Below are 21,445 nucleotides of genomic sequence, written 5' to 3'. Positions count from 1 at the left end.
AAAAGAAAATAAAACCAAAATGAGTAAATACGAGACCAAACAGGATTTATTAAAATAGGAAGCTGACTTACAGTGCTTTCGACTCAACAGATAAAAATCTCCAACCTCCAGAAAATTAACTGGACTCCAAAGCAAAAGGAACAAGGCGATATTATTAATAAAAATGTTTAAAAAAAACTAGGGGACTCCTTTCTCCTCAACCTGGGGGGGGTGGGGGGGAAGAGAGAGGGAGAGGGAGAGGGAAATAGGAAAGGTGGGGGAGGGAGGAAGGGGAAAGAGAAGAGAGACCAGTGAAGGAGACAACAGCGATCTCTCTCACTCACAATAATTAAAAGCGCGGGCCCATTGTTCAAAAGCATCATCTAAAAGATAGAGTATAACAAAATCGCCACGGCATGGGGCAAAAATCAAAGTCGGGGCGAAGGTTGGCATTTCGCAAGCAAGAGGGAGGGGAGAGAGGTCGTGGGCACAGACGGACATGAGCCCCCCTGTGACACCTCGACACCCCTCCCTCAGGGCCTGCTTTGTAATCCTCACCATTATTGCTATTCGGGAATACCGCTCATTGTGTTTTTATAAACACGCATGTACGCGCACACACACACACACACACACACACACACACACAGAGGCACGAAGCCAGGGTCTGGTCAGTCACCTCAAACCCAGCTCCCAACTCGAACCAGCTGGAACACAGATCCGAATGGATTCTTTTTTTTAAAAAATAGGACAGCAGGCCCATAGAGAAAAAAAATCAGTGTCCCCTGATCCCACAGCAAGCGGCACAGGGGACCATCGTGAGGGAGGGGAGGGGAACGCCAGCACTCAGAAAGGGAGGGGAGGTGGGGGGGGGCAGCGGTGGGTGGACACTCCTCCCTTGCCACTGCATGGCAGTGCCAGTCACGACCCATGGCACCAGCCTCACCCGGTGTCAGATGGATCCCTTACACCAAACCTACAAATTTCTTCTCTATGTCCTTTCAGCTCCCTCACCCCCCCACTCCTGGGCGATCGAGGGGGTTAGATACAGATTAAAACTCCCCCACCCTGTCCCCCATCAAACCCTCCCATGGACAGGGGGGTTAGAGAGAAATTAAAACTCCCTCTACACTTCCTCCCCCATCAAACACTCCCAGGGACAGAGGGTTAGATACAGAGTAAAGCTCCCTCTGCACTGTCCCCCACTCCCAGGGACAGAGGGTTAGATAGAGTAAAGCTCCCTGTACACTGTCCCCATCAAACACTCCCAGGGACAGGGGGCTAGATACAGAGTAAAGCTCCCTCTGCACTGTCCCCCACTCCCAGGGACAGGGGCTTAGATACAGAGTAAAGCTCCCTCAGCACTCTCTCCCCCCTCCCCCCCCATCAAACCCTCTGCATCTCCTTTGTACCCATTCCCATTTGCCTGTAGCAGTGACAATCCTCCCAAGAGCTGTTGCTGTCCTCGGGGTCCTGGATCGGGGCGGGGGGGGGGGGGGGGGGGGGGCTGGGGTGGGCGATAGGCAGGAAAACGCAGGCTCTAAGTTCTATCTACTGTCATTTATATACATACGTACATACATTTTGTAGAAAAAAACGTTGCAATGAAAACACGCACACACACAACACATGCACAAAACCGCACACGTGCACCCACTCAGGACAGGAGCAACCCGTGGGCCCGTACCAGGCTGTGGAAATACAAGTGGGTTATAGCGACAGGTCAGCCAGGAGAGGAGGGTTCAAAACCCATCACCTTCTGGTCTACAGCTGACAAGGGGCTGGGCAAAAACAGCTTCTTGGGTGGGGGAGGCTGGCAGCTTTCAGATTCGGAGCAAAGGACCAGCCGCCCCCCCCCCCCCCACGCCCACCTCATTCTCCTCAACCCCAGCCTCCCTCCAAAGGAATCCCACCCGAGAGGAGGCTGCCAACGAGCAATCAGTAATCTAGGTACCCCCCCCCCCCCCCCCCACACCCGTCAACCACTGGGAGAGCACGGCATTATGGTGGTGGGACACAGGTCAAAACATCTCGGTGCCCCGTGGTGCTGCGATGGGGGGGGGGGCACCCTGCTGCACAGTGATCCAGGGTGCAGGGGAGAAACTGAGCCGGGAGGAGACGTTAAAGAAAAAGAACAAAGGAGGGCGAAGGGGATTAGGCCAAGCACTGAATAGCCCAGGGGTTGCTGCTCTGCTCCAGAAACACATTCACTCCCTCACTCGGTTTCACACACACACATTCACTCTCGCTCGCACCCTGGCAAATGCACCCGTTTTTATTAACAAACTTTGTTTTGGGGGTGGGGTGGGGGGTGTGGTGTGGAAGGAGAGGAAACACTTTTAACCGTCGCCCCCTTCCGTTGGTCCCCCATCCTCCTCCTCCTCCTCCTCCTCTTCCACCTCGACTCCTTCCTCTTCAACCTCCTCCCCGTCGTCAATCTCCTGCACGTCGTCATCGCCCTCATCGTCTGACCCTGCGGGAGGGAGAAAGAGATCAATGGCGTTGCTAGTGCCGGGCTCCTGTGTGGACCGTCCCCATCCTCCACCCTCGTGTCCCATCCCCAAAGTCCCAGCGAGAAACCCCAAACTGATGGGACCTCTCGGATCACAGCTCCGTTCAAGAAATGACGTGGAGATGCCGGTGTTGGACTGGGGTGGACAAAGTTACAAATCCCAGCACACCAGGTGGTTGTCTCCTTAAGAAGGAGCGACGCTCCGAAAGCTAGTGTGCTTCCAATTAAAACCCCGTCGGACTATAACCTGGTGTTGTGCGATTTTTAAACTCTGTTCAAGAAAGGCTGAAAGGGGAAGCCTGGAAACTATAGGCCGGTGACTTCGGATTCCGAAAGATACGATTTCCACGTTGAAGCAGATGTCAGGGGTAGACAGGAGAGATCGAGTGAATCCCTAGAGGAGTATAAAGGCAGTAGGAGTGTACTTGGGCGGCGAGGGGGAATCAAGAGGGCAAAATGGGGACATTGACAGCTTTGGCAAACAGGGTGAAGGAGACTCCAAAGGGATTTTACAAGCTCATTAAGGACAACTGGGAAGGGAGTAGGGTCCCTTAAAAGATCAGCAACGCCGACTACGTGTGGAGCCACAGGATGCGGGGGAGATACTCAATGAGCATTTTGCATCAGTGTTCGCGGTAGGATATGGACGGGAGAGGACTCGGGGAAATGAACAATAGCTTCTTGAAAAGTGTCCACATTACAGAGGCGGTGGTGCTGGACGTCTTAAAACGCAAAAAAGTGGTTAAGTCCCCAGGACCTGATCAGGTGTACCCTAGAACTCTGTGGGAAGTTAGCCAGGGGTGAGATGCCAGAGGACTGGGGGGTGGCTAATATGGAGCCACTATTGAAGTACGGTGGTAAGGAAAAAAGTCAAGGAACTATAGACCGGTGAGCCTGACAGCAGTGGTGGGTAAGTTGTTTACTGAAAGATGCATTCAGAGGGGCAAGGACTGATTAGGGATAGTCAGCGTGGCTTCGCGCCTCACAAACTTGACTCGGCTTTTTAAGGAACTAACTGGAAAGACCGAGAAGGGCATTGCTTACTCGGAGAAAGTGAGGGCTGCAGATGCTGGCGATCAGAGTCGAGAGTGTGGTGCTGGAAAAGCACGGCAGGTCAGGCAGCGTCCGAGGGGCGGGAGAATCGGTGTTTCGGGCAGGAGCCCTTCATCGGTTTACTTGGACTTTGGTGAAGCCTTTGACCAGGTTCCACATGGTAGACTAACTAGTAAAGTTAGATTACATGGGTGAGCTTGCCAACTGGATACAAGGTTGGCTTAACAGCAGGAGGAAAGCGTGATGGTAGAGGGCTGTTATTTTTTTCAGAGACCCGTGACCAGCAGTGTCCCACAGGGGTCAAGGCTGGGTCCACTTTCACCCGTCATTTATATGAGAATTTAGAAGGCACGGTCAGGGGGTTTGTGGATGACACCAAAGTTAGTGGTAAAATGGACAGTGAAGGAAGTTGGAGAGAAATCTTGATCAATCAGGTCAGGGGGCTGAGAAACGGCAGACGGAGTTTAATTTTGATAAAGGCAAGGTGTCACAGTTTGTTAATCCAAACAAAGGCAGGACTTGTACAGGTTAATGGTAGTGCCCTGTGTAGTGCTGTAGGACAGCGACACCTAGGGGCTCAGGAACCTCATTCTTTGAAGTTTGCGTCACAGGGAGAGTAGCTAAGGAGATGTTCAGCACGCACGCCCTCAGACTGGAACATTTTTTCACTGCAGCGTAGGAGATTGAGGGGTGATCCTGGGAGGCTTTAAAAATCACAAGCAGCATAAATAAGGTGAATGACAAGGGTCATTTCCCTAGGAAGGGGGAAGTTCAAAACTAGGGGCCATATTTTTAGGATGAGAGGAGAAAAATTTTAAAAAGGGCACGAGGGGCAATTTTGCTTGTTTAAAGAGGGAGTGGTTTGCGTGTGGAATGAACGTCCTGAGGAAGTGGAGGATGCGGGTACACTTTACAACATTTGAATAAACTCATGATAGGAAACGTTTGGAGGGATACGGGCCAAATACAGTTTGGTTTGGGTTTATGGCTGACATGGGCTGATGGGCCTGTTTCCTGGATTTCCGGGGCTAGATCGTGAGCTGCTGACTAAGGACAGGGAGGTTGGGTGAGCTGCTGACTAAGGACAGGGAGGTTGGGTGGGGGGGGGGTGAAGCTTGGGCTCTCCTCCCTCCCCCAGGCGCGGGCTTTCAGAGCCGACTAACCGTCGTCCTCGTCATCGTCATCCTCATCGACTATCTCCTGCACGTCGTCGTCCTCATCTTCGTTGTCCTCATCTTCGTCCTCATCCACAATCACCACCGAGTCATCCCCGTTCTCTTCATCACTGCAACAGAAAAAAAAAAAGGAGAGGTTCAGAAGTCACAGATGGGGGTGGGGGGTCAGGGGTCAGAGACAGGGGGGAGTGCCCAAACTGCAGATCCTGGGGACTTTTTAAAATGAATCTATGATGTCCCACCCCTCACAACCCACAACCTGACCTCCCGCCTGCTGGAGCGAGTCCCACACTGGCCCCTCTCACCGGCTGAAGAGGCCTCTCTGAAACATCTGCAGGTCATTCTATTACCGTTTGCCCTGTAACAGGTGCTCCCCCACCTTGCTCCGCGCTCTCTCTCTCTCAGACAAAGAAACAGACAAAGGCAGCAAGAGGTTTCTCTGCTCACCTGTCATCCAGCCCATTTTCCCCACTCTCGCTCTCAGCGATCAGGAAGTACTGCAGAGGGTTTGGCCACATGTCGTCCTTTAGAACCTGAGGGGTAACAGAAACGGGACAGAGTAGATTTGCCAGTGAGGATCCAAACACTGCTTCTCGGAGAACGTGCTCCAGGCTCCCACCACCCTCTGGGTGAGAACATTTCTCCGCCACACCTCTCCCTTTAAGCCTATGTCCCATGTTATTGACCCATCCTGCCCACCCTATCTATTCCACCCGCTCTGTCCACCTTTGCAGCCATGGACTGGGCACAATGGAGGAAGTGGATTCTGGAGTCGAGAGGGGTTGGCGTATCAGGAGAGATCGAGTAGACTGGGACTTTCCTCACTGGAATGGGGAAGAACGACGGGGGAACCTTACGGAAAAATATAAAAGGGAATAGAAGCGGGTGGGGGGGGGGTTGTTTCCACTGGAGGGTGAAATGAGAACGAGGGGGCACAGCCCCCAAATAAGGGGGAGCCGATTAGGAACGTCTTCACCAAAAGGGATGTGAATTTGAGGAATTGCCTGCCCAGTGAAGCAGTTGAGGCTACCCGGTTAAATTAAGGCAAAGATGGAGAGAATATTGAACGGGGTTGTGGTGAGAATATTCTAGGGGTTGTGGTGAGCGGGCGGGTAAGTGGAGCTGAGTCCATGAGAAGATCAGCCTATTGAGAGGGGGGAGGGGGGGAGAGACACGGGGAAGGTGTGGACGCAGTGAGCTAACACAGCTTAATGTGCGAATGAGCACGTGGGGCAGAATATGAACGAGGGTATCCACACAACAGCAGGATCAGCATCACCACACGCGATGTTACTGGGCTTGGAGCTGAACTTTTGCACATCGTCCTCGCCACTCCAAACCTACCCTCACGACAGAGGGAAACCAGTCAGAAATAGCACACCTTCCCGAGTTCACCCAACTCTCACGCTACTGCCGCCGAATCTCAGGAGGTGCTCACCCAGAGCTTACTGAGCACTGCCTCCAGGAAGAGAGATACACGCCCCATACACAATACCTCAGCAATCTCATCAGTGGTGGGGTTCCGGTGCTCGGTGAACCAGGCGAAGAAGCTGCGATGGCCTCGCTTGCGGCCTTTCTCATCCAGGCCTTTGCCCAACGCCGTCAGATCCATCCCCTTCTTCCATTTGATGGGGGTGGACTGGGACACCGGCTTCCCTGCAATGGACAGCACAGAGACACAGCACGGTCAGGACAGGGACAGCACGGGGTTAGAGACAAAGCTCCCGCTACACTGCCCCCCATCAAACACTCCCAGGGACAGGGGGTTAGATACAGGGTAAAGCTCCCGCTACACTGCCCCCCATCAAACACTCCCAGGGACAGGGGGTTAGATACAGAGTAAAGCTCCCTCTACACTGTCCCCCATCAAACACTCCCAGGGACAGGGGGTTAGATACAGGGTAAAGCTCCCTCTACACTGTCCCCCATCAAACACTCCCTGGGACAGGGGGTTAGATACAGGGTAAAGCTCCCTCTACACTGTCCCCATCAAACACTCCCAGGGACAGGGGGTTAGATACAGAGTAAAGCTCCCTCTACACTGTCCCCCATCAAACACTCCCAGGGACAGGGACAGTACGGGGTTAGATACAGAGTAAAGCTCACTCTACACTGTCCCCCCCATCAAACACTCCCAGGGACAGGGGGTTAGATACAGGGTAAAGCTCCCTCTACACTGTCCCCCATCAAACACTCCCAGGGACAGGGGGTTAGATACAGGGTAAAGCTCCCTCTACACTGTCCCCCATCAAACACTCCCTGGGACAGGGGGTTAGATACAGGGTAAAGCTCCCTCTACACTGTCCCCATCAAACACTCCCAGGGACAGGGGGTTAGATACAGAGTAAAGCTCCCTCTACACTGTCCCCCATCAAACACTCCCAGGGACAGGGACAGTACGGGGTTAGATACAGAGTAAAGCTCACTCTACACTGTCCCCCCATCAAACACTCCCAGGGACAGGGGGTTAGATACAGGGTAAAGCTCCCTCTACACTGTCCCCCATCAAACACTCCCAGGGACAGGGGGTTAGATACAGGGTAAAGCTCCCTCTACACTGTCCCCCATCAAACACTCCCAGGGACAGGGACAGCACGGGATTAGATACAGAGTAAAGCTCCCTCTACACTGCCCCCCATCAAACACTCCCAGGGACGGGGGGTTAGATACAGGGTAAAGCTCCCTCTACACTGTCCCCCATCAAACACTCCCAGGGACAGGGACAGTACGGGGTTAGATACAGAGTAAAGCTCCCTCTACACTGTCCCCCATCAAACACTCCCAGGGACAGGGACAGCACGGGATTAGATACAGAGTAAAGCTCCCTCTACACTGTCCCCCATCAAACACTCCCAGGGACGGGGGGTTAGATACAGGGTAAAGCTCCCTCTACACTGTCCCCCATCAAACACTCCCAGGGACAGGGGGTTAGATACAGAGAAAAGCTCCCGCTACACTGTCCCCCATCAAATACTCCCAGGGACAGGGGGTTAGATACAGAGGAAAGCTCCCGCTACACTGTCCCCCACTCCCAGGGACAGGGGATTAGATACAGAGTAAAGCTCCCTCTACACTGTCCCCCACTCCCAGGGACAGGGGATTAGATACAGAGTAAAGCTCCCTCTACACTGTCCCCCATCAAACACTCCCAGGGACAGGGGATTAGATACAGGGTAAAGCTCCCTCTACACTGTCCCCCATCAAACACTCCCAGGGACAGGGGGTTAGATACAGAGTAAAGCTCCCTCTACACTGTCCCCCATCAAACACTCCCAGGGACAGGGGGTTAGATACAGAGAAAAGCTCCCGCTACACTGTCCCCCATCAAATACTCCCAGGGACAGGGGGTTAGATACAGAGGAAAGCTCCCGCTACACTGTCCCCCACTCCCAGGGACAGGGGATTAGATACAGAGTAAAGCTCCCTCTACACTGTCCCCCACTCCCAGGGACAGGGGATTAGATACAGAGTAAAGCTCCCTCTACACTGTCCCCCACTCCCAGGGACAGGGGATTAGATACAGAGTAAAGCTCCCTCTACACTGTCCCCCATCAAACACTCCCAGGGACAGGGGGTTAGATACAGAGTAAAGCTCCCGCTACACTGTCCCCCACTCCCAGGGACAGGGGGTTAGATACAGAGGAAAGCTCCCGCTACACTGTCCCCCACTCCCAGGGACAGGGGGTTAGATACAGAGGAAAGCTCCCGCTACACTGTCCCCCACTCCCAGGGACAGGGGATTAGATACAGAATAAAGCTCCCTCTACACTGTCCCCCACTCTCAGGGACAGGGGGTTAGATACAGAGTAAAGCTCCCTCTACACTGTCCCCCATCAAACACTCACAGGGACAGGGGGTTAGAGACAGAGTAAAGCTCCCTCTACACTGTCCCCCACTCCCAGGGACGGAGGGTTAGATACAGAGTAAAGCTCCCTCTACACTGCCCCCCACTCCCAGAGACAGGGGGTTAGATACAGAGTAAAGCTCCCTCTACACTGCCCCCCATCAAACACTCCCAGAGACAGGAACAGCACGGGGTTAGATACAAAGTAAAGCTCCCTCTACACTGTTCCCCAAACAAACACTCCCAGGAACAGGGGCAGCACAGGGTTAGATACAGAGTAAAGCTCCCTCTACACTGTCCCCCCATCAAACACTCCCAGGGACAGCACGGGGTTAGATACAGAGTAAAGCTCCCCCTACACTGTTCCCCATCAAACACTCCCAGGAACAGGGACTGCACTTACTCCTGTGAATTGGAGCGACATACACACATCATAACAGAGCATCGATTCTGAGCACCATTTTCATTGGTAACCCTACAATTACCTCCATTCATATCCCTCTTCCAAAATTTCCAGCTACTCTCTCCCACTTTACCTTCTGTCCCCTCTTCCAGCCCCCTACGCCCCCTCCCTGTCTCTGTCCCCTCCTCCAGCCCCTACACCCCCTCCCTGTCTCTGTCCCCTCCTCCAGCCCCCTACGCCCCCTCCCTGTCTCTGTCCCCTCCTCCAGCCCCTACACCCCCTCCCTGTCTCTGTCCCCTCCTCCAGCCCCTACACCCCCTCCCTGTCTCTGTCCCCTCCTCCAGCCCCCTACGCCCCCTCCCTATCCCCGTCCCCTCCTCCAGCCCTACACCCCCTATCTCTGTCCCCTCCTCCAACCCCTACACCCCCTCCCTGTCTCTGTCCCCTCCTCCAACCCCTACACCCCCTCCCTATCTCTGTCCCCTCCTCCAGCCCCTACACCCCCTCCCTATCCCCGTTCCCTCCTCCAGCCCCCTACACCCCCTCCCTATCTCTGTCCCCTCCTCCAACCCCTACACCCCCTCCCTGTCTCTGTCCCCTCCTCCAACCCCTACACCCCCTCCCTGTCTCTGTCCCCTCCTCCAACCCCTACACCCCCTCCCTATCTCTGTCCCCTCCTCCAGCCCCTACACCCCCTCCCTGTCTCTGTCCCCTCCTCCAGCCCCTACACCCCCTCCCTATCCCCGTCCCCTCCTCCAGCCCCCTACACCCCCTCCCTGTCTCTGTCCCCTCCTCCAGCCCCTACACCCCCTCCCTGTCTCTGTCCCCTCCTCCAGCCCGTCCCTACCTCTGTTGTCACTTCCTGCCTCCCTCTAAGATCTTGGCACTCTCCTGACCCCATGTCAGCTCTGGGGCACCATCATGACGAACATGGAGTATGGACAGAGCCTGCACCCCCCCCCCCCCCACAAAGCCTGCACTCCCTCCCCAACCCCCCGAAGCTCACCTCCGGTTCCCAGGTGGAATTCTTTGATGATCAGGCTGTTCTCAAAGTAAGGGTTTTCTCCGAAATGGAACTTAATTCTGTAGCCCGACTTGATGTCTTCGAATTCTTCGACCTGGGGGTGGGGTTTAAAAGACAGCTACGCGGTAACAAACTGGCACCAGGGGGGCCACGGGAAACTGGGATGGGTGGGGACGACCGACAGACTGACTGGCGCAGGAAGGCTTTGGAACAGGGAATGCAAAACAGCATTTGCGAGACCCGTGAGATTTTAGCAAGCATCCTTTTTGGGGGGGGGGGGGGGGGGGGGTTAATTAGAAAGGATTTACTGACTTGAACTGTCCAACCCAACCCAGCTGGAGAGAGTGAGGAACTAAGTTCGCTGTACTAGTGTGGAAACAGGCCCTTCGGCCCAACAAGTCCACACCGACCCTCCGAAGAGTAACCCAGTGTGGTGTAAAATTCCAAGCAGTGGAATGTGGTGAAACGGTTAAAAATTATGTCCCAATACATGTGTGAATCTAACCGGAATGGAGGTGTTGCTTAGTCCCGTGTGAATCTTCTTATCTGTATGTAACCAGAATGGAATGTGTTTTTTAGCCTTGCTCTGCTGTTCACATGAATGTTTATATCTGGAAGGGAGTATATCAGCTGGAAAAGTCTCCAGTTCGGTGAGTCTGCTCCGGGGTTACGTTTAACCGCCGAGCGTGGGTTGTTGGCAACCGCTCTACGAGAACTGACGGCTCCCAGTTTTTGTAACATGTAGAGTGAGTATAAGCCAGACCCGTTGTGCGACACTGCGGGGAATAAAATGCCCATATTCTAGCAGTCTCGCCTCTTGGTCGTTTGTTCTGTGTCAGACTACTCTCCTACGAACCTGACCTTGAGAATTTTTTAAAACACCCAGCCAGACCCATTTCCCTCTAACGCACCTAACACTACAGACACTACATGGCTAATTCACCTGACCTGCATATAGGAGGAAACCACAGCACCTGGAGGAAACCCATGCAGACACGGGGGGGGGGGGGGGGGGGTAATGTGCAAACTCCACACAGACAGACAGTCGCCCGAGGCTGGAATCGAACCTGGGACCCGAGTGCTGTGAAGCTTCAGTGCTAACCACTGAGTCACGGACATGGGGAGCTGCGGAGAGATCCCGCGATGCTCAGAAGTCCATGGGAAGAGATCTCCGGAATGAGAAGCCGTGGGGCTGGTCAATGAGAGAAAGCCATTCCCCGAAGATATGAATTCTGGGAACTCATGTTAAGCCATAAGTGAGCTCACTTAGCAGTTTGTTTTAACGGTAATGAGGAGATACATTAACTAAAGAAACAGCACTGAGCGAACATACGATAGAGATTTGCGAAAAGGAAACTGGCTCAGCTGAGCTACAACCTTCAGCGCAGAGACAACGGTGACACTTCCCTGGGGTTAGAGTATCTGTAAGGTTATTGCTGGGGTAAAGGATTGAGTCTTTCTGTCTGACGTTTGTTATGAAATAGTCACAAGCTTTTTTTTTTAAATTAAGTGATAACTTTTATGCACAATTTGCTGAAAGTACTTGTGAACAAATTAAGAATACACTGCAATAAACAATTTCCACGCTGTTAAGGAATCTAATCTGAAAACATGAAAGCGATAGTTTACCTGTCCTATTCTCACTCTGGGATTGAACCAGTTCAGAACCTGCTAGGCTCACAACAGATCAAAATAGCAGGACTGTTTGATGGGGACAACGTACTCAGAACTTTGCTTTCAGTCTAAACTGTTGAGACAGCTTTAATCTACATCTGACCGTATGCTATTCCTGTCCTGGGAGTGTCTGGGGGGAATGGTTAGAGGGAGCGTTTACCACGTCCTGTATTAGATCTTGGGTGCCCCCAACAGCTGCGGGCAGAGGAGTAGGGGAAGTTGCCAAATACTGCAGAGAAAGAGACTTGAAACCTAGGGAGCGACAGAAAACAGACTTGTGCGAACTAACTGTTGAGCCGCAGCCAGGACAGGGCACAGTGTACCCACATTCTTACCTCCAGCCTCATCATGTAGTTGAAAACCTCCTCGTCATTCTCGTCAATGAGAGCAGAGAGCTGCGGATGGTTGAGGAACTGGCAGAGTGAGAGTTAAGGAAGGAGGTCCACACTGCAAGCTACTTTGTTTAGTCAACACCAAGCGCGACACGGGCAATATCGTAATCCATTCGGAGAGAGCCCTCCAAAACAGTCACACTGAGGCACTGACAGAGTTCCAGTGGCAAAGTGACGCATTCTGCAAATGGGTGTGAACCAGTTAAGGGGCGCAGGGGCATGTTGAAATTTAAATAGTGCAACAGTCAAACATGGGTGGGTGCATTTAACATTGAGAGAGTTGCAATGCAGTGGGCACAACTGTGCTGCAATGCAAGAACTGCAACGTGGGGAGGGCGCAACTACACTGCAATGCAAGAAGCGCAATGTGAGGAGGGCGCAACTGCGCTGCAATGCAAGAACTGCAACGTGGGGAGGGCGCAACTACACTGCAATGCAAGAAGCGCAATGTGAGGAGGGCGCAACTGCGCTGCAATGCAAGAACTGCAACGTGGGGAGGGCGCAACTACACTGCAATGCAAGAAGCGCAATGTGAGGAGGGCGCAACTGCGCTGCAATGCAAGAACTGCAACGTGGGGAGGGCGCAACTACACTGCAATGCAAGAAGCGCAATGTGAGGAGGGCACAACTACGCTGCAATGCAAGAACTGCAACGTGGGGAGGGCGCAACTGCGCTGCAATGCAAGAACTGCAACGTGGGGAGGGCGCAACTACACTGCAATGCAAGAAGCGCAATGTGAGGAGGGCACAACTACGCTGCAATGCAAGAACTGCAACGTGGGGAGGGCGCAACTACACTGCAATGCAAGAACTGCAACGTGGGGAGGGCGCAACTACACTGCAATGCAAGAAGCGCAATGTGAGGAGGGCGCAACTGCGCTGCAATGCAAGAACTGCAACGTGGGGAGGGCGCAACTACACTGCAATGCAAGAAGCGCAATGTGAGGAGGGCGCAACTGCGCTGCAATGCAAGAACTGCAACGTGGGGAGGGCGCAACTACACTGCAATGCAAGAAGCGCAATGTGAGGAGGGCGCAACTGCGCTGCAATGCAAGAACTGCAACGTGGGGAGGGCGCAACTACACTGCAATGCAAGAAGCGCAATGCGGGGAGGACGCAACTACAAAGCAGGGAGGATGCAATTATACTGTAATGCAAGAACTGCAATGCAGAGAGACTGCAACTGTGCTATAATGGAAGAACTGCAACATGGGGAGGGCGCCCCTATGCTGCAAGGCAAGAAGTGCAATGCAGGGAATGTGCAAGTGCAATGCAATGCAGGAAGGGTGCAATTATATTGCAATGCAAGACATGCAATGCATGATGGGTGCAACTACACAGCCGCGTGAGACCTGCAACGCGGGGTGCACAGAACTGAACTGCAGTGTGACGTGCAATGTGAGGAGTGCGTGACTGTGCTGCTGCGTGAGAGGTGCAATGCAGGGAGGGCACAACTACGCTGCAATATGAGAGGTGCAAGGCAGGGAGGGCACAACTAAGCCGCAATATGAGAGGTGCAAAGCGGGGAGAGCACATCTACGCAGCAATACAAGATGTGCAACGCAGGGAGGGCGCAACTACGCTGCAATATGAGAGGTGCAACATAGGGAGGGCGCAACTACGCTGCAATATGAGAGGTGCAACGTGGGGAGGGCGCAACTACGCTGCAATATGAGAGGTGCAACGCGGGGAGGGCGTAACTACGCTGCAATATGAGAGGTGCAACGCGGGGAGGGCGCAACTACGCTGCAATATGAGAGGTGCAACGCGGGGAGGGCGCAACTACGCTGCAATATGAGAGGTGCAACGTGGGGAGGGGACAACTACGCTGCAATATGAGAGGTGCAACGCAGGGAGAGCGCAACAACGCTGCAATATGAGAGGTGCAACGCGGGGAGGACGCAACTACGCTGCAATATGAGAGGTGCAACGCAGGGAGGGCGCAACTACGCTGCAATATGAGAGGTGCAACGCAGGGAGGGCGCAACTACGCTGCAATATGAGAGGTGCAACGCAGGGAGGGCGCAACTACGCTGCAATATGAGAGGTGCAACGCAGGGAGAGCGCAACTACGCTGCAATATGAGAGGTGCAACGCGGGGAGGGCGCAACTACGCTGCAATATGAGAGGTGCAACGCGGGGAGGACGCAACTACGCTGCAATATGAGAGGTGCAACGCAGGGAGGGCGCAACTACGCTGCAATATGAGAGGTGCAACGCAGGGAGAGCGCAACTACGCTGCAATATGAGAGGTGCAACACGGGGAGGGCACAACTACGCTGCAATATGAGAGGTGCAACGCAGGGAGGGCGCAACTACGCTGCAATATGAGAGGTGCAACACAGGGAGGGCGCAACTACGCCGCAATATGAGAGGTGCAACACAGGGAGGGCGCAACTACGCTGCAATATGAGAGGTGCAACACAGGGAGGGCGCAACTACGCTGCAATATGAGAGGTGCAACATGGGGAGGGCGCAACTACGCTGCAGTATGAGAGGTGCAATGCAGGGAGGGTGCAACTACGCCGCAATGCAAAATGTGCAATGCAGGGAGGACGCAACTACGCTGCAGTATGAGAGGTGCAACGCAGGGAGGGCGCAACTACGCTGCAATATGAGAGGTGCAACGCAGGGAGGGCACAACTAAGCTGCAATATGAGAGGTGCAACGCAGGGAGGGCACAACTACGCTGCAATATGAGAGGTGCAAAGCGGGGAGAGCGCAACTACGCTGCAATATGAGAGGTGCAACGCGGGGAGGGTGCAACTACGCTGCAATATGAGAGGTGCAACGCAGGGAGAGCGCAACTACACTGCAATATGAGAGGTGCAACGCAGGGAGGGCACAACTAAGCTGCAATATGAGAGGTGCAACGCAGGGAGGGCACAACTACGCTGCAATATGAGAGGTGCAAAGCGGGGAGAGCGCAACTACGCAGCAATATGAGAGGTGCAACATGGGGAGGGCACAACTACGCGGCAATATGAGGGGTGCAACGCGGGGAGGGTGCAACTACGCTGCAATATGAGAGGTGCAACGCAGGGAGAGCGCAACTACACTGCAATATGAGAGGTGCAACGCAGGGAGGGCACAACTAAGCTGCAATATGAGAGGTGCAACGCAGGGAGGGCACAACTACGCTGCAATATGAGAGGTGCAAAGCGGGGAGAGCGCAACTACGCAGCAATATGAGAGGTGCAACATGGGGAGGGCACAACTACGCGGCAATATGAGAGGTGCAACGCAGGGAGAGCGCAACTACGCTGCAATATGAGAGGTGCAACGCAGGGAGAGCGCAACTACGCTGCAATATGAGAGGTGCAACGTGGGGAGGGCGCAACTACGCTGCAATATGAGAGGTGCAACGCGGGGAGGGCGCAACTACGCTGCAATATGAGAGGTGCAACGCATGGAGGGTGCAACTACGCTGCAATATGAGAGGTGTAACGCAGGGAGGGTGCAACTACGCTGCAATATGAGAGGTGCAACGCAGGGAGAGCGCAACAACGCTGCAATATGAGAGGTGCAACGCAGGGAGGGCGCAACTACGCTGCAATATGAGAGGTGCAACGCAGGGAGAGCGCAACTACGCTGCAATATGAGAGGTGCAACGCGGGGAGGGCGCAACTACGCTGCAATATGAGAGGTGCAACGCGGGGAGGGCGCAACTACGCTGCAATATGAGAGGTGCAACGCAGGGAGGACGCAACTACGCTGCAAAATGAGAGGTGCAACGCAGGGAGGGTGCAACTACGCTGCAATATGAGAGTTGCAATGCAGGGAGGGTGCAACTACGCCGCAATGCAAGATGTGCAATGCAGGGAGGGCGCAACTACGCCGCAATATGAGAGGCGCAACGCAGGGAGGGCGCAACTACGCTGCAATATGAGAGGTGCAACGCAGGGAGGGCGCAACTAAGCTGCAATATGAGAGGTGCAAAGCGGGGAGAGCGCAACTACGCAGCAATGCAAGATGTGCAACGCAGGGAGAGCCCAACTACGCTGCAATATGAGAGGTGCAACGCAGGGAGAGCGCAACTACGCTGCAATATGAGAGGTGCAACGCAGGGAGAGCGCAACTACGCTGCAATATGAGAGGTGCAACGAAGGGAGAGCGCAACTACGCTGCAATATGAGAGGTGCAACGCAGGGAGAGCGCAACTACGCTGCAATATGAGAGGTGCATCGCGGGGAGGGCGCAACTACGCTGCAATATGAGAGGTGCAAAGCGGGGAGAGCGCAACTACGCAGCAATGCAAGATGTGCAATGCAGGGAGGACGCAACTACGCTGCAGTATGAGAGGTGCAATGCAGGGAGGACGCAACTAAGCTGCAATATGAGATGTGCAATGCAGGGAGGGCGCAACTACGCCGCAATATGAGAGGCGCAACTACGCCGCAATGCAAGATGTGCAACGCAGGGAGGGCGCAACTACGCTGCAGTATGAGAGGTGCAACACAGGGAGGGCGCAACTAAGCTGCAATATGAGAGGTGCAACGCAGGGAGAGCCCAACTACGCAGCAATGCAAGATGTGCAACGCAGGGAGGGCCCAACTACGCTGCAATATGAGAGGTGCAATGCAGGGAGAGCGCAACTACGCTGCAATATGAGAGGTGCAACGCAGGGAGAGCGCAACAACGCTGCAATATGAGAGGTGCAACGCAGGGAGAGCGCAACTACGCTGCAATATGAGAGGTGCAACGCGGGGAGGGCGCAACTACGCTGCAATATGAGAGGTGCAACGCAGGGAGAGCGCAACTACGCTGCAATATGAGAGGTGCAACGCGGGGAGGGCGTAACTACGCTGCAATATGAGAGGTGCAACGCAGGGAGGGCGCAACTACGCTGCAATATGAGAGGTGCAACGCAGGGAGGGCGCAACTACGCCGCAATATGAGAGGTGCAACGCAGGGAGGGCGCAACTACGCCGCAATATGAGAGGTGCAACGCAGGGAGGGCGCAACTACGCTGCAATATGAGAGGTGCAACGCAGGGAGAGCCCAACTACGCTGCAATATGAGAGGTGCAACGCAGGGAGAGCGCAACTACGCTGCAATATGAGAGGTGCAACGCAGGGAGAGCGCAACTACGCTGCAATATGAGAGGTGCAACGCAGGGAGAGCGCAACAACGCTGCAATATGAGAGGTGCAACGCAGGGAGAGCGCAACTACGCTGCAATATGAGAGGTGCAACGCAGGGAGAGCGCAACTACGCTGCAATATGAGAGGTGCAAAGCGGGGAGAGCGCAACTACGCAGCAATGCAAGATGTGCAATGCAGGGAGGACGCAACTACGCTGCAGTATGAGAGGTGCAATGCAGGGAGGACGCAACTATGCTGCAGTATGAGAGGCGCAACGCAGGGAGGGTGCAACTACGCCGCAATGCAAAATGTGCAATGCAGGGAGGGCGCAACTACGCTGCAATATGAGAGGTGCAACGCAGGGAGGGCGCAACTACGCTGCAATATGAGAGGTGCAACGTGGGGAGGGCGCAACTACGCTGCAATATGAGAGGTGCAACGCAGGGAGGGCGCAACTACGCCGCAATATGAGAGGTGCAACGCGGGGAGGGCGTAACTACGCCGCAATATGAGAGGCGCAACGCAGGGAGAGCGCAACTACGCTGCAATATGAGAGGTGCAACGCGGGGAGGGCGTAACTACGCTGCAATATGAGAGGTGCAACGCGGGGAGGGCGTAACTACGCTGCAATATGAGAGGCGCAACACAGGGAGGGCGCAACTAAGCTGCAATATGAGAGGTGCAAAGCGGGGAGAGTGCAACTACGCAGCAATGCAAGATGTGCAATGCAGGGAGGGCGCAACTACGCTGCAATATGAGAGGTGCAACACAGGGAGAGCCCAACTACGCTGCAATATGAGAGGTGCAACGCGGGGAGGGCGCAACTACGCTGCAATATGAGAGGTGCAACGCAGGGAGAGCGCAACTACGCTGCAATATGAGAGGTGCAACGCAGGGAGAGCCCAACTACGCTGCAATATGAGAGGTGCAACGCGGGGAGGGCGCAACTACGCTGCAATATGAGAGGTGCAACGCAGGGAGAGCGCAACTACGCTGCAATATGAGAGGTGCAACGCATGGAGGGCGCAACTACGCTGCAATATGAGAGGTGCAACACAGGGAGAGCGCAACTACGCTGCAATATGAGAGGCGCAACGCAGGGAGGGCGCAACTACGCTGCAATATGAGAGGTGCAACGCAGGGAGGGCGCAACTAAGCTGCAATATGAGAGGTGCAAAGCGGGGAGAGCGCAACTACGCAGCAATGCAAGATGTGCAACGCAGGGAGAGCCCAACTACGCTGCAATATGAGAGGTGCAACGCAGGGAGAGCGCAACTACGCTGCAATATGAGAGGTGCAACGCAGGGAGAGCGCAACTACGCTGCAATATGAGAGGTGCAACGAAGGGAGAGCGCAACTACGCTGCAATATGAGAGGTGCAACGCAGGGAGAGCGCAACTACGCTGCAATATGAGAGGTGCATCGCGGGGAGGGCGCAACTACGCTGCAATATGAGAGGTGCAAAGCGGGGAGAGCGCAACTACGCAGCAATGCAAGATGTGCAATGCAGGGAGGACGCAACTACGCTGCAGTATGAGAGGTGCAATGCAGGGAGGACGCAACTAAGCTGCAATATGAGATGTGCAATGCAGGGAGGGCGCAACTACGCCGCAATATGAGAGGCGCAACTACGCCGCAATGCAAGATGTGCAACGCAGGGAGGGCGCAACTACGCTGCAGTATGAGAGGTGCAACACAGGGAGGGCGCAACTAAGCTGCAATATGAGAGGTGCAACGCAGGGAGAGCCCAACTACGCAGCAATGCAAGATGTGCAACGCAGGGAGGGCGCAACTACGCTGCAATATGAGAGGTGCAATGCAGGGAGAGCGCAACTACGCTGCAATATGAGAGGTGCAACGCAGGGAGAGCGCAACAACGCTGCAATATGAGAGGTGCAACGCAGGGAGAGCGCAACTACGCTGCAATATGAGAGGTGCAACGCGGGGAGGGCGCAACTACGCTGCAATATGAGAGGTGCAACGCAGGGAGAGCGCAACTACGCTGCAATATGAGAGGTGCAACGCGGGGAGGGCGTAACTACGCTGCAATATGAGAGGTGCAACGCAGGGAGGGCGCAACTACGCTGCAATATGAGAGGTGCAACGCAGGGAGGGCGCAACTACGCCGCAATATGAGAGGTGCAACGCAGGGAGGGCGCAACTACGCCGCAATATGAGAGGTGCAACGCAGGGAGGGCGCAACTACGCTGCAATATGAGAGGTGCAACGCAGGGAGAGCCCAACTACGCTGCAATATGAGAGGTGCAACGCAGGGAGAGCGCAACTACGCTGCAATATGAGAGGTGCAACGCAGGGAGAGCGCAACTACGCTGCAATATGAGAGGTGCAACGCAGGGAGAGCGCAACAACGCTGCAATATGAGAGGTGCAACGCAGGGAGAGCGCAACTACGCTGCAATATGAGAGGTGCAACGCAGGGAGAGCGCAACTACGCTGCAATATGAGAGGTGCAACGCAGGGAGAGCGCAACTACGCTGCAATATGAGAGGTGCAAAGCGGGGAGAGCGCAACTACGCAGCAATGCAAGATGTGCAATGCAGGGAGGACGCAACTACGCTGCAGTATGAGAGGTGCAATGCAGGGAGGACGCAACTATGCTGCAGTATGAGAGGCGCAACGCAGGGAGGGTGCAACTACGCCGCAATGCAAAATGTGCAATGCAGGGAGGGCGCAACTACGCTGCAATATGAGAGGTGCAACGCAGGGAGGGCGCAACTACGCTGCAATATGAGAGGTGCAACGTGGGGAGGGCGCAACTACGCTGCAATATGAGAGGTGCAACGCAGGGAGGGCGCAACTACGCCGCAATATGAGAGGTGCAACGCGGGGAGGGCGTAACTACGCCGCAATATGAGAGGCGCAACGCAGGGAGAGCGCAACTACGCTGCAATATGAGAGGTGCAACGCGGGGAGGGCGTAACTACGCTGCAATATGAGAGGTGCAACGCGGGGAGGGCGTAACTACGCTGCAATATGAGAGGCGCAACACAGGGAGGGCGCAACTAAGCTGCAATATGAGAGGTGCAAAGCGGGGAGAGTGCAACTACGCAGCAATGCAAGATGTGCAATGCAGGGAGGGCGCAACTACGCTGCAATATGAGAGGTGCAACACAGGGAGAGCCCAACTACGCTGCAATATGAGAGGTGCAACGCGGGGAGGGCGCAACTACGCTGCAATATGAGAGGTGCAACGCAGGGAGAGCGCAACTACGCTGCAATATGAGAGGTGCAACGCAGGGAGAGCCCAACTACGCTGCAATATGAGAGGTGCAACGCGGGGAGGGCGCAACTACGCTGCAATATGAGAGGTGCAACGCAGGGAGAGCGCAACTACGCTGCAATATGAGAGGTGCAACGCATGGAGGGCGCAACTACGCTGCAATATGAGAGGTGCAACACAGGGAGAGCGCAACTACGCTGCAATATGAGAGGTGCAACGCGGGGAGGGCGCAACTACGCTGCAATATGAGGGGTGCAACGCAGGGAGGGCGCAACTACGCTGCAATATGAGGGGTGCAACGCAGGGAGGGCGCAACTACGCTGCAAAATGAGAGGTGCAACGCAGGGAGGGTGCAACTACGCTGCAATATGAGAGGTGCAACTACGCCGCAATGCAAGATGTGCAACGCAGGCAGGGCGCAACTACGCTGCAATATGAGAGGTGCAACGCGGGGAGGGCGCAACTAAGCTGCAATATGAGAGGTGCAACGCAGGGAGGGCGCAACTACGCTGCAATATGAGGGGTGCAACGTGGGGAGGGCGCAACTACGCTGCAATATGAGGGGTGCAACGCAGGGAGGACGCAACTACGCTGCAAAATGAGAGGTGCAACGCAGGGAGGGTGCAACTACGCTGCAATATGAGAGGTGCAACGCGGGGAGGGCGCAACTACGCTGCAATATGAGGGGTGCAACGCAGGGAGGACGCAACTACGCTGCAAAATGAGAGGTGCAACGCAGGGAGGGTGCAACTACGCTGCAATATGAGAGGTGCAACGCAGGGAGGGTGCAGCTACGCCGCAATGCAAAATGTGCAATGCAGGGAGGACGCAACTACGCTGCAGTATGAGAGGTGCAATGCAGGGAGGGTGCAACTACGCCGCAATGCAAAATGTGCAATGCAGGGAGGGCGCAACTACGCCGCAATATGAGAGGCGCAACTACGCCGCAATGCAAGATGTGCAACGCAGGCAGGGCGCAACTACGCTGCAATATGAGAGGTGCAACGCAGGGAGGGCGCAACTACGCCGCAATATGAGAGGCGCAACGCAGGGAGGGCGCAACTAC

General features: G+C 54.8%; 2 protein-coding genes across 2 annotated transcripts in view; both read right to left on the bottom strand.

Annotated features, from left to right (window-relative positions):
• LOC122547450 (sodium-coupled neutral amino acid transporter 3-like) overlaps positions 1 to 587 on the bottom strand; it is a 34,659-nt gene extending 34,072 nt beyond the window's left edge. The window contains exon 1 of the mRNA XM_087985230.1: positions 560 to 587. Coding sequence (XP_087841356.1) covers positions 560 to 587 — 28 coding nt within the window. The remainder of the gene's footprint in view (positions 1 to 559) is intronic.
• LOC122546727 (protein SET-like) overlaps positions 29 to 21,445 on the bottom strand; it is a 29,084-nt gene continuing 7,667 nt past the window's right edge. Inside the window, exons 2-7 of the mRNA XM_087985277.1 lie at positions 12,000 to 12,077; positions 9,973 to 10,084; positions 6,215 to 6,375; positions 5,167 to 5,252; positions 4,708 to 4,829; positions 29 to 2,452 (exon numbers count right to left, since the gene is read on the bottom strand). Coding sequence (XP_087841403.1) covers positions 2,319 to 2,452; positions 4,708 to 4,829; positions 5,167 to 5,252; positions 6,215 to 6,375; positions 9,973 to 10,084; positions 12,000 to 12,077 — 693 coding nt within the window. The 3' untranslated portion in view covers positions 29 to 2,318. The remainder of the gene's footprint in view (positions 2,453 to 4,707; positions 4,830 to 5,166; positions 5,253 to 6,214; positions 6,376 to 9,972; positions 10,085 to 11,999; positions 12,078 to 21,445) is intronic.

Source organism: Chiloscyllium plagiosum, unplaced genomic scaffold (genome assembly GCF_037043375.1).
Source record: "Chiloscyllium plagiosum isolate Xiang-an unplaced genomic scaffold, Cpla_swu_hap1 HiC_scaffold_51, whole genome shotgun sequence".
Taxonomy (NCBI): Eukaryota; Metazoa; Chordata; class Chondrichthyes; order Orectolobiformes; family Hemiscylliidae; genus Chiloscyllium; species Chiloscyllium plagiosum.
This window is presented reverse-complemented; position numbering and strand designations above follow the sequence as displayed.